Raw genomic sequence first — 14,446 nt, forward strand, 5'->3', positions numbered from 1 at the left:
GTCAATTTTGAGATTAATCCGCTGAGGTTGCGCAATCAAATGCTTCACTGCTGCTAGAGTTGTGAAGACAATCGCTGCAAAGTAGTGATGAATGCAAAATAAAAGAATTTTCTAATACAACCAGCATCGGCCAGTGCAGCAGATTGTTATTCAGAAAAATGGTTTTGGATGTGGATCCTGTTGCCATTTTAAAACTGACTAAGGCTTATTTTTGTTTGTTCAAAGGGACCATTAATGGATGAAACCAAAAATATATAATGTGACACTTAGCAGTCAGTATTTTTTGTAGCGTTGTATGAATTTTTTTAAATACATTTTTTCCATGCAGCTGTGTCCTGTATCCAAGAAAGTGCACACGACAAGATGCCGTGCTCGGGCTGTATCAATTCAAGACACCACTCAAATAATATTTCTTGATACACCTGGATTGGTTACAGCTACAGAGATGCAAAGGTTAGTGTGTTTTTGCATGAATAATAATGCTAAAAGAATGTTATGCTAATAGAACGTTAAGTAAAACACACACACACACACACACACACACACACACACACACACACACATACACACACACACAGAGAGAGAGAGAGAGAGAGAGAGAGAGAGAGAGAGAGAGAGAGAGAGAGAGAGAGCTCCTGATAGTGGAGCTTAACTGGAGTATCAATCAACAATAGCAGCTTGTGTAGTTGGTGGGGGATTGGAAGATGAGGAAAGAGAGGGCTGAGTGTTGGACATGGGGGGAGGGGTGTAGTAAAGTGGGCACCTGGGTAGAACATATTGGGGCAGGCTAGGAAACTACAAGGGGGAAGGCAGAACCCAGTAGTAGAAATAGAGAAAGGGGGTGGGGAGGTAGGAGGTGAATGTGGATAAAGACTATGCAGATTGACATTAGGAGTTGATGGGAACAGAGAATAAGTCATGGAAAGAATTTTAGGGATTACAGAAGTGTTCGATTCCACCTGCCTGCTTTGAACCATTATGTCATCAATATGGCGGAAATGGCTATTCTAAGCTCTACAATATTGCACCTATGATGTCACTAAATGCACACGGCAACTAACACAAAAATACATATAAATACGGCAATAACATCTCCCTCCAAATATGCAATCAACGTGGGAAACCGGGGGGGGGGGGGGGGGGGGGTTCAGGGTGGGGACGAGCTCTAAATATAATAGCAAAAACAACACTCCATGATCCCTCAACCAAAAAAAAAAAAAAAAATTTACAACATTCCACTACACCAACAAAATGTACAGGAATGTGACACTTCCCTTGACATATATAGCTCAACCACAGCTGACACTAACAAACACCAAAACCAACAACTACAACTATGATAATTGGAATCAGTCATTTCTCTCACAATCTCAGCAATCATTTGAAGTTATTGGATGAATTTAATGACGGACAATATGTTCTCCCCAATTTCTAACCACAACATAGCGCTGCTATATTTCGTCGTCATATCCATAGCTAACAACAGAAGCCACAAATAAATTAAACATCTTACCACACCACAAACAGCAAACCAATAACACCTAACAAAAATTCCAAACAGCTAAACAAAAACAAAATTAACTGACAACTAACTGAAAAAACTTCTAAAGTTCACGTTTGGAACTACAAACACTGCTAATGACTCATCCAGCACCAAGGCTCAGATGATCCCAATACAAAACATTTCACTCAGCACGCGGACGCGCGCGCGTGCTCACACACACACACACACACACACACACACACACACACACATACACACACACACACACACACACACACACACACACACACACACACCACTAGAGGGCACCATCAAACACAACAAGATGACTTCTACAAACACAAGCAACTCATAACCTCCACGCCGCAATGACGTCACACTCCACGACACCCTTACGTCACAGGTCAAAGTAGATGAATGGAATCGGACGCTTCCATTGATCCAAATTTTTGCCTTTGTAATTAAAAAAAACTGTAGTTCTGAGATAGAATCCAAATAGTATGTATTGTAGCAGCTTGTTGAAGTCAATCACATTATGTTGTGCACCACACTCAGTAAGTGGAAGGTCCAATCCACCTTAATATGCAGTCTAGCTGTGGCTATTCATCTAGGCAGATAGTTTGTTCATAGTCATACCCATATAGAATGTTATGCAGTGGTTACAGAAAAATTGGCGTATAATGTAACTGCATACCTAAGGTAGAGCTACCTTCGATCGGTTAGGAAATTCCAGTGATAGGTCTGGAATAGGTAATGAGCACTTGTGTGGATCCGGCTTTGCACCTGTAACTTCCTCAGGAATATGACCCATGGGGCAGGTATTTGGAAACAGTGTACAAACTTGCAAAGGAGTTAGAAGGATTGTGGGGGAAGATATTTTTTTTATTTTAGGGCAAAACGGTATGTTGTCGAAGCCATGGTGGAAAACGGGATTTAGTTGTTTAGTCCTGAATGGTACTTATGAAGAGGATGCTTTCTTGTGGCTGATCAACAGATGTTTGGAGAGTGTTAGGTATGCATAGGCTACGTCACGGAGGACATGTTTCTGAACAGAGCTGGGAGTGTAATTTAAGTCTGCAAATGCCTCAGCAAGACCTCAAACCCACTTGCAGAGCGTATATTAGTCACTGAAACTGTTGTGTTTATGGGTGAGCAGGCTGTATAGGAGGGACTTTTCAGTGTTGAATAGTTGTCAAATGTTGAAGCAGAGCTATTGGGGTTGTTTGGAAATTTTTATGCACTCTAAATAGATACATTTGTGAGTGGAAGTCAGCATTCAGGAAACTGGCTCACAGAGCCACATAGGGCCAGGATATCCTCACTCTGAGTCCAAATTGTAATGATATCATAAGTAAACATGAACCAGGTGTGGAATTTAAGGTTCTGTGTGGCCAGAAATGATTTCTCAAGATGGGCTATAAACCCACAGGTAGAAGTCTATGCTGCAGATAATAAAAACTCTATAGGCAAGTCTGTTATGCAAATCCATCATAAAAACCTTAAAATCAAAGTATTCTGGTGGTTATGATAACATATCAGAGAATTAAACAGTGCTCATCTGAGTTGACTTCAGTCTTAACTTATTTGGTAATCAGTCTCTTGTCAGCGGAACATTTCCAGACTGGCTAAAATATGCAGAAGTTAAGCCTCTTTACAAGATGTGGGATAAAGAGATGGGATTAAACTATCAACCAGTTTCACTTTTGCCAGCGTTTTCAAAAGTATTTGAAAGGCGGTGTTCATGTGTCTCCTTAAGCATCTAAAGTGCGCGTCATATATCTTGGCGGCCGAGTTTAGGTTCGTTCTGCGCATCTGACGTCACAAAACACAGTCAGCCAATGAACAGAGAACGACGTTGCCAGATCTCGACAGCAGTGCAGAGCACGGACGAGTGTCTTCAGTTTTAGAAATGTTCAGTCATAAATAAAGTAATAGAACAAAAGCAATGTCTTGATAGCAGACTTTCTTTTACAGAAAGTTTGGAAAAAGCATTCTTTATACCAATTGCTTCATATTCTATTAATTAATTAAACGCCGGCCGCAGTGGTCTAGCGGTTCTAGGCGCTCAGTCCGGAACCGCGCGACTGCTACGGTTGCAGGTTCGAATCCTGCCTCGGGCATGGATGTGTGTGATGTCCTTAGGTTAGTTAGGTTTAATTAGTTCAAAGTTCTAGGGGACTGATGACACCGATGTTTAGTCTCATAGTGCTCAGAGCCATTTTTCGAATTAATTAAACCAAACAAGCAATAAGCCTCCTAATTCAGGCGATAGCAAGGAAAGGTGTTTGTTTCAATCTCACGAGCTGCTTTTTCGCAATAAAGAACAGCGGTAATTGTTTATTTCCTATTGTACTTCGACGAAGCGTGAGTAATTCATAGTCATACCAACAGTGTTTGTCAGTAGTTGCGTGAGGTGTTAAGAGTCCTTATGGAGATACACTGTTCAATGAGCTGAGGTAGTGGAACGGTTAAAGTGTTGGGCTGCCAAGTGAAAGGTTATGAGTTCAAACCATGCGCGGTGCCTAATATTTTCTTTATTTAAAAACAATATTGGAGTGCCTTACTTCACGAATTTTATTCGTTTGAATGAAATTTCTAGTGCTTTGCCTCTTCATTAACTTTTTCGCTGCTGCAGACACATACTCCCCGCATTCCGCGCTGTGCGCGATTTTGTCATCACTGCACTTCTCGCCTCTGCAGACACATGGTGTTACCACTGCTTTGACACACTTATCATTCGATTTCACAAAAACTATTTGGCAAAAAATTTGATTTTTACACGTCTTCTTGCCTGATACCTTCCCCCCATAAATGACTTAATTTTGTTTTGATGTGCAGCATTAAATGTAGTAAACCATTGCACGAAATTTTGAAGAGTTTGCAGAAGTAAAAGTCCATAGCGTATACTTTCCGTATGGTCGATTTTAGTTGCGACAATGTTGAGAATGAAATGTGGACAAGATACCTAAATTTCATATAATATTTACTGTATAACAATATCTCATTTAATTTAAGTACCACATAGGTGTCGTATGTAATATTGAGAAATATTCCGTCTTTCGCGACTGTAATAAAAGTTTTACATACACACGGCGCGTTTGGCTTTATTTTAAAGCACTTCCATCGGTGAAAGGTATGGCACATACACAATGGTATTCATGTTCTATTTCTTGTTTTTGTTCCACAGTCGCAGTTTTACCAATGGTATTGAAATATATCCCTCTTTTGCAACTGTAATAAGCGACTTATTTAGAGCAGACACGTTTTTCTCTTTTGAAGCATCATAAGAGGACTGTATTTTGTGTCCTCCATTGCCAAGTCACCTTTCATAGTTTTGTGCTGCGGTAGCACAATATTCAACGTTTGTGTTGGCTCATCAGTGTTTTAGCAAATAAATGCTGTTTGTGTGTGCCACACACAAAATTATATTTGACATAGCTCTGAGCACTTCACTGACAGACGGTATATTCAAGTCCTAATGTTTTTGTAAGTCCACAGTTTTGTTTAATGTATTTTGTCTACTTCCTTTTGATTGATTGAAGTGCTTTAAAATAAAGCCAAACGTGCCCAGTGTAAGTAAAACTTTTGTTACAGTCGCGAAAGGTGGAATATTTCTCAATATTACATACGACACTTACGTGGTACTTAAATTAAATGAAATATATAGGTATCTTGTCCACATTTCATTCTCAACATTGTGGCAACTAAAATCGACCATACGGAAAGTATACTCTATGGACTTTTACCTCTGCAAACTCTTCAAAATTTCGTGCAGAGGTTTACTATATTTAATGCTGCATAATAACTGCGTTGAACATCGAAACAAAATTAAGTCATTTATGGGGGGAAGGTATCAGTCAAGAAGATAGGTAAAAAACTAATTTTTGAGCCAAATAGTTTTTGTGGAATCGAATGATAAAGAGTGTCAAAGCAGTCAGGACACAATGTGTCTGCACAGGCGAGCAGTGCAGTGACAAAATCGCGCACAGCGCGGAATGCAGGGAGCACGTCTTTGTAGCAGCGAAAAGGGTTAATGCGGCCGTGGTGGCTTTACTTCATGAACTGCGCGCTCCCCCCTACACGTAAGCTTGCGAACTATGCTATACTATGGCGCTGCTTCTATTGGCGCGTGCGTCGTGTGCAACTGGCAACGCAGCAATCTCCAGCGTCTGGGCGGGCATGCGCGAGCCGCCAAGATAAAAGAATTGAACTATAACTGCAAATAATATATTGTCCAAGTCACAGGTTGGGTTTCTTAAGGGCTCTGGTATAGGGAAAGCTATTTACATGTACAGCGAGAATGTACTTAATTCATTAGATAACAAATTAGAGGCTGCTGGTATTTTCTATGACCTGTGAAGAGTCTTTGACTGTGTGAATCACAGCACTCTATTAAGTAAATTGGAGTATTATGGTGTCACCGATAGTGCTACGAAATGGTTTGAGTTTTGTATATTAACAGGAAACAAAAGATATTGTTGTGAAATACCTGTGCAGTAAACAGTCTTCATCTGATTGGAAATTAGTTGTATGTGGTGTCCCTCGAGGTTCCATCTTGGGTCTGTTGCTTTTTCTGGTGTACATTAATTACCACTCATCTGTAATATTGCCAGATGCTGAGTTTGTTTTGTTTGCAGATGATACAAACATTGCAGTAAGTAGCAAGTCAAGTACAAATTTATAAAGAGCTGCTAATCAAATTAATAAATGGTTTAAAGCTAATTCACTGTCATTAAACTTTGAAAAGACCCACTATATTTAGTTCAGAACCTTTAAGAAATTTCCTTCCAGCATGTGTATAACATATGAAGACATGCAATCGAGTAGGTTGACAGTGTTAAATTTCTGGGACTACAAATGGCTCAAATGGCTCTGAGCACTATGGGACTTAACATCGGAGGTCATCAGTCCCCTAGAACTTAGAACTACTTAAACCTAACTAACCTAAGGACATCACACACATCCATGCCCGAGGCAGGATTCAAACCTGTGACCTTAACGGTCGCGCAGTTCCAGACTGAAGTGCCTGGGACTACAACTCGATAATAAATTCATTTTGGAAGGGCATACCATAGAGTTACTGAAGCAGCTAAACAAGTCTGTATTTGCAGTAAGAATAATGTCAGATGTGGGAGATATAAATATAAAAAAACCGGGCATACTTTGCTTACTTTCATTCTGTTACGTCATATGGGATCATATTCTGGGGTAACTTGTCAAACCCAGCAAAACTTTTTGGTGTGCAAAAGCATCTAATAAGACTCATTTGTGGTGTAAATTCAAGAACATCATGTAGAAACCTGTTCAAGGAACTTTGTATTCTAACCACTGCTTCTCAGTGTATTTATTCCTTAATGAAGTTTGTTGCAAGTAATGTATCTCTATTTCCAACCAATAGCTCAATACGTCGTGTCAACGTTAGGAATAAGAACAATCTACATAAAGACCTAAAATCACCGACATTGGTCCAAAAATTGGTCCAGCATTCAGGCACACACATTTTCAATAAATTGCCAGCAATCATTAAAAATCTGGTTTCAGATAAAGCACAGTTTAAACAGAGTTTGAAAAACATTTTGATAGGCAACTCATTCTACTCCATAGATTAATATATTAACAGGGACTGTTAGACTATCTCAAGTAAAAATGTCTGTTACCTTTCAGTTTTGACAGCACTTGGTCACAACTGTAAGGAGTAGGTATTTTGTGTATGATAAATTTATTAAATATGCGCAACTATGTTTCATTCTGACAGTGTATTAATTCTGTAAATATTAGCAGTTCCAGTTTACTGTAATGTATTCATCTGTACTGACACACTCTTGACAAATGATCAGGGTAGTGAGTATTATATTCAAATGTTTTATGTTTTTTCTGTTATACTTTCTGACTTGTTCCACACCAATGAGAATTGTCTCAGTTTTGGGTCTATGGAATGAAAATTGAATCTAATCTAATCTGCCCACAAGTTCGTTATCCTGATGTATGTATATAAAAATATTGTGAAACTTTTTACTCTGTTTGGTATGGTAGGCTTGCTCTTGGCTTTGATTTTCATTTACTGCAGTTGGACCTTGTTATTCACATTCAGTATAGCCTATTTATAATGTAGGAGCCAACTGTGACCATATTTCGGTAGAACAATCTGTTATGTTCTTGATAAATTCCTTAAGTTACAAATTTTTCCCATAATTACTTAAATTAATTTTGTAAAAAATTGTCTGCAGGATATTTCCTCCACATTGGTAAGCCAAATGAAGTCAGGTTACACATTGCTATTACATCTTACATGCTGTCAAATAAGAGACAAACAGTTCATTTATCAAATGTTTGTTAACAAATAATAACTTTAAACCATGTTAACGTGCTACACCTCTCAATATAATAAGCATTGCATTGTGCACTTGTAAATATTTGAAAGAGGAACACTTATAGCATCATTAATTTTATGCCAAAAATTATTTATGTCATATGTAATGCACAAGTTGGATCCAGATTACATATGGAAGAAGTGTCCTAGACCAGCATTAATGTTACTTTGTGGCAGCTTTTGGTAATCTATGTCTGTGATGTCTGGTAATCATTTACTGTAACACAAGGTAATTGATTATTTGTATGTTCTTCCTAATGGTGAAAGGGTGTATAAGGGATACATCATAATGCTGCACCAGCACTCTTTCATGTGGCACAAATCTTTGTCAAAAAATGTATTGGTCATGCTTCATCATTACCATGGCCTCCCATGTTCCCCAACTTGAACGCATTGAATTTTTTTTGCATATGAGTATTTAGTGTCTTTGGTGTTTTCCAGTCCTGTTGATAGCATCAATGAACTCTGGCATTTCTTTGTGGATGGTTGTCTGTGCATTCAGAACATGCCTGACGTTTTTAAATGTATATGGGCATTGATGAGGTGATGTGCTGAAGCCTGCCTTTACACGAATGGTGACTATGTAGAAAAAATGCTGTAAGGTGTTTGTCCTCATATCTGCAGTTTTGATCCTTTAGGACTCTTATAAGGTGTTCACATATGCAGTCATGTGGTTTTTGGACCTTTGTTTATTAGGATTATTTGCTTGTTTCGTTGTCCTCCACCTGCCCCTTTCATTTTTACCTGTTTGTCAAAGATCCTGTACCATGTTACAAGGGAAATTTTTAACTGTGGTGGGAGAGGAGCCATTTGTAACGAACATTCTTACGTGTTGGGCTTCAGTTTTGATTTTCATTCAAGGTATGAAACTAAAATCTTCCATATGACTGTATAGACTTTTCCAACATAGTGATTCAAGTATGTTTGTTGGGTTTACAGCCAGACCCTTAAATCAATTTGATGTGATATATTGGCTTTTCTGCTGGCTTCCATCCTCAGATACAAAGTTTAACTACTGAAAAGCCAGAGCCATTGCCTCTGTATAGGCCACAGAACAGTCATGGCATGTGCGCCAAAAGCCATCTGTGCTGCCTCTAAACAGTGTGCGCATGTAGAAACCATTGTCTAATGTTGGGGGACACATATATAACTATCAAGACAAGTGCCACTAATATCAGCTGCTGATCACATCACAAGCATTGTGAAGTGATACATACAGTGCAAGCAAGAACAACTGAATGTCAGTGAGTCATCTAGAGATGAAGCAAGAAATTCTAAAGATGCAAAGTGCTGGAAATAGATAACCATAACTATTTTCAAATGGAAAGATTAGAAGACAGGAAGAGAAGGATCTATACCATATTTAATTATTCCCTCCCCCTCCTCAACCCCTTCCCCAGTAGCAAAGTGGAAAAAAAGGAGAGAGAAGGAAGGATGATAAAGGGTCACACTAACAGTTATACTCTTCTGTTATTTGCAGGTTCAATTTAGAAGAGTCATTTCTACAAGATAGTGAACTTGCATTAATGGAGGCAGACTTACTTGGAGTCATACATGATGTTAGCAACCGTTGGACATCTGGATCCCTAGATGCCAAAGTATTGCGATTACTTGAGCTATATCCTGAGAAATCGTCGTTTTTGGTTCTGAATAAGGTAAGAAGCTCATTTGAAACAAATTTCTTTCAAATTGCAATGTAAGAAGACAAATGGTTCAGAAAAAATGGTTTTACTTTCATAACTACAGAGTTACCACTCATCCACAATGTTTTTTATACTGCACGGACTCCAGGACCACTAAACAACACTTTAAAAGAGGATCAGAAACACTGAAGTTGTTTTAAAATTCCTGTATGTCCCCCCTTCTGTCTCTCTTTAATTTGCTAGCTGGTTATGAGTCATTGTTTGGTTACAGTCATCGAATCATCATTTGGTTACCTGTTTATCCAAGTAATATATTAAATAGCAAAGGGGGTGAAACCTTGTATAGTGTAAAACCAGACTTAGTTTATTTAAGTGTTTTCTAAGGTAAAAACATTATGTACAGTATAACTTTTACAAATCCGTTCTATTATTAATGTAACACAAGATTATATACAGTGTTTTTAGTTTCCACTCCAGGTTTATTTATTTATTTACACGTCAAGTTCCGTAGGACCAAATTGAGGAGCAAATCTCAAAGGTCATGGAACGTGTCAGTGCATGAACTTACAACATAAAAGTAATAACAGATAAAAATAAATGTTCGTGAACCTGAAAAAAGTCAGTCCATAAGTTTAAGTAAATGCTATCAGCAATACAGTAAGAATCAGCTTAATTTTTCAAGAAACTCCTCGACAGAATAGAAGGAGTGACCCATGAGGAAACTCTTCAGTTTTGATTTGAAAGGGCGTGGATTACTGCTAAGATTTTTGAATTCGATGCAGCAGTATACTGCACACCTTTTTGCACAAGAGCTAAGGGAGTCCGATCCAAATGCAGGTTTGATTTCTGCCGAGTATTAACCGAGTGAAAGCTGCTTATTCTTGGGAATAAACTAATACTGGTAACAAGAAACGACAATAAGGAATATACATATTGAGAGGCCAATGTCAAAATACCCAGACTCGTGAACAGAGGTCGACAAGAGATTCGTGAACTCACACCACTTATTGCCCAAATCGCCCATTTCTGAGCCAAAAATATCCTTGTAGAATGGGAAGAGTTACTCCAAAATATAATACCATACGACAATATAAATACCATATGCCAACAAAATAATCTAAAAATAATGTCTACATCTTTGAGAAAAAAACCTAGAAAACAAAAGACCTGGAGGTCCCCCATACAAGAGATCGGCAAATATCAGATTGACCACATTGCCATCTCCTATTTCGTACAGAAAGAGATCCATGATGTCCAAGTCCGCAGAGGGGCGAACATTGACTCAGACCACTACTTAACACGCATTAAAGTGAAATTCACCCCAAGAAAATTCTATCCGAAGAAAACACACATGATGAAATTTGACACACGAACAATCAAAGAAACCAATCTGAAGGAGGAGTGGGAAAAGGAACCAGCTGACTCTTGGGAAAAATTTCGAACAAAAATTACAAAGAAGGCAAAAGAACTGATCCCATTGAAAAAGAACACAAAACACCCCTGGTGGGACTCTGGATGTGAAAAAGCGCTGGAAGAAAGATAGAAAGCCTTTCTGAAGTATAACAGTAAAAAATCCCCAGAAAATCTAGATCACTTCCACAACACCAGAAGACAAGTGGCAAAAACAATCAGACAAGTCAAGAGGAAGTACCTCAAGGAACAGTGTGAGTCTATTGAAGAAAATTTCCGTAACTATAATGTACGAGACTTCTATAAGACCTTTGCTGGGAGAATCAATGGATACGGCTCACGAAATCTATGTTTCAGAAAACCAGATGGAAAACTAGCGCTCACAAATCGGGAAAATTGTGAGGAGCTGGCAAGATACTTTTCCGGACTCCTCAATTGTCCTGAACCTTCTTCAAGATTCCCTCAAGAAACTGCTATCTACACAAATCCAGAATCCCCACCACCTACACTAGAGGAGATCCAAAGACATATTCATAGACTGAAAAACAACAAGGCATCCGGAGAAGATAATATCACTGCAGAACTACTTAAAAATCTTGGACCAAATTCCCTCAAAGAACTCACTCAAATCATCACAGACATTTGGCAGACAGAAAAACTACCAGAAGACTGGAAATGCGCCCAATTCATCCACTGCATAAAAAGGGAGACATGGCAGATATAAACAACTATCGAGGAATCTCCCTTCTCCAAGTCACTTATAAAATCCTCTCAGCTTGTCTTCTTCAACGAACCCAAGAACAACTCGAACACAGTATTGGTGAATACCAAGCTGGCTTTTGCCCTCACCGATCCTGTGCAGAACAAATTTTCAATTTGAAGACAACACTAAAATACAAAGCAGTCAGAAACAGTCCGATCATTTGTTCCTTTGTTGGTTTCGCAAAGGCTTATGATTCAATCGATAGGCAATCTCTCTTTATTATCCTTGAGGAGCTAGGACTCGATCCGGAAACCCTAAACCTTATCAAAGAAACGCTCACAAACACAACTTCTAAGATAAAATTCCTGGGTGAAATATCAGAGCCCTTCCTGATCAAAACCAGCGTCAGACAAGGTGACGGCTTGTCTCCACTCCTCTTCAACCTTGTCTTAGACAAAGTCATCCGAGAATGGGAAAAAGAACTGAAGAATCAAAATTACTGGAAGCCTATACAACTAGGAAGATCTAAAGATGGTATTAAAATTTCATGCTTGGCATTTGCAGATGACGTGGCCATTCTAGCAGAAAACGAGACCACAGCAATTAAACAGATAGACATTCTCAAAGAATGCGCCGAAAAAGTTGGGCTACAAATTTCCTTCCAAAAAACCAAATTCATCTGCTCAAAATTTGAAACTCAAAAACTGACTACAAAATATGGACAAATTTGAGAGAGTTCCATTCTTTAAATACTTAGGCGAGGTCCTAGAACCCACAGGGGGAGAGAAAACTGCACAAAAAGTTCGACTGCAAAAACTGAAAAGAGCATACTGGAAAACCCACAACATCTACAATAAAAAGTGTCTCTCCATTCACTCAAAAATACGACACTACAATACAGTAATCAAGCCCGAAGCACTATATGCCAGCGAAACACTCACACTCCATAGAAAAGGCGACCTGGAAGGCATTCTGAAAGAGGAATGCAAAATTATCAGAAAGATTCTTGGCCCAAAAAGAACGGAAGATGGATACAGGTTACAGTCTCGGAAAACTACAGAAAAATTATCTAACCTCGCCTCAGACATCCGGAAAAGAAGACTAAAATTTTACGGTCATATCCACAGACTCCCAACACCCAGACTCTCCCACAAAATTTTAATATACATTGAAAAATTGAAAACCATACCCTGGATACAAGAAACCAAAACAGATCTAGCAAATGCACAAATAAATTCTTCAGAAGTTATAAACAGAAATGTATACAGGCAAAAAATCAATAGTTGGAAAGTACAACCCGAGAATGAAGTTTGCAAGAGACAGGGGACAAAATGGTCAGAGGAAAGAAAGAGAATTCATGGGGAAAGAATGAGAGAAGTTTGGAGAATTAAAAAATTGAATCGGAAAAGCTTTGCGTGATCCGTATGGGTCCAATCGCACATAATAATAATAATAATAATAATAATAATACCATACGACATAAGTGAATGAAAATAAGCAAAGTAGAATAATTTACGTGTCGAAGTATCACTCACTTTTGTTACCATTCGAATAGTAAAAATGGCAGTATTAAGTCTTTGAACAAGATCCTGAACGTGGGCTTTCCACGACAGCTTACAATCTACCTGAACACCTAGAAATTTGAACTGTTCAGTTTCACTAATTATATGCCCGTTCTGTGAGATTAAAATGTCAGGTTTTGTTGAATTGTGTGTTAGAAACTGTAAAAACTGAGTCTTACTGTGATTTAACGTTGGTTTATTTTCTACAAGCCATGGACTGAGGTCATGTACTGCACCATTTGAAACCAAGTCAATTTTGCACACAACATCCTTCACTACCAAGCTAGTGTCATCAGCAAGCAGAAATATTTTAGAGTTACCCATAATACTAGAGGGCATATCATTTATATAAATAAGGAACAGGAGCGGCCCCAACACTGATCCCTGGGGCACCCCCCACTTGACAGTACCCCACTCAGATCCCACATCACAGCTGTTATCAACATTCTGAATAATGACCTTTTGCTGGAAACTTTTTGTTTAGCCCATCCAGTACCTCACAGAGAAAAGAGAATATAGCATTTTCAGTTGTTAAACGATTTCTGAAGCCGAACTGTACATTTGATAGCAAATCGTGTGATATAAAATCATCAATTAACCTTACGTACACAGCCTTTTCTATAACTTTTGTAAACACTGATGGCATAGAAATAGGTCTAAAATTATCTAAATTATCTCTTTCTCCCTTTTTATAAAGCGGCTTTACTACTGAGTACTTTAATCGCTCCGGAAACTGACCATTCTTAAAGTAAAAATTATAAATATGGCTAAATACAGGGCTAACATGTGCAGCACAGTACTTTAATATTCTGCTAGACACTCCATCATAACCATGAGAGTCCTTAGTCTTCAGTGATTTAATTATTGACTCAATCTCCCTCTTGTCTGTATCATAATGGAGTATTTCAGACATCAGTCTCAGAAAGGCATTTGCCAAGAAAGTTATGTGATTTCCTGTAGAAACTAAATTTTTATTTAATTCACCAGCAATGCTCAGAAACTGATTGTTAAATACTGTACATTTATCTGATTTATCAGCAACAGAAATATTTTTACTGCGAATTGACTTTATATCGTCGACCCTGTGCTGCTGATCAGACACTTCCTTCACAACTGACTATATGGTTTTAATTTTATCATGTGAATTAGCTACTCTATTTGCATACTCTTTGCCTTGCTAATAACAGTTTTGAGCACCTTACGATACTGTTTGTAATGGGCTACTGTAGCTTTATTGTGACCACTTCTAACATT

The 14,446-nt window shown here is 38.4% G+C and overlaps 1 protein-coding gene across 1 annotated transcript in view; it reads left to right on the top strand.

Moving 5' to 3' along the window:
• LOC124620822 (GTPase Era, mitochondrial) overlaps nucleotides 1-14,446 on the top strand; it is a 41,874-nt gene that overhangs the window by 889 nt on the left and 26,539 nt on the right. The window contains exons 2-3 of the mRNA XM_047147096.1: nucleotides 329-453; nucleotides 9,355-9,529. Of these exons, the coding sequence (XP_047003052.1) occupies nucleotides 329-453; nucleotides 9,355-9,529 (300 nt within the window). The remainder of the gene's footprint in view (nucleotides 1-328; nucleotides 454-9,354; nucleotides 9,530-14,446) is intronic.

Source organism: Schistocerca americana, chromosome 1 (assembly GCF_021461395.2).
Source record: "Schistocerca americana isolate TAMUIC-IGC-003095 chromosome 1, iqSchAmer2.1, whole genome shotgun sequence".
Taxonomy (NCBI): Eukaryota; Metazoa; Arthropoda; class Insecta; order Orthoptera; family Acrididae; genus Schistocerca; species Schistocerca americana.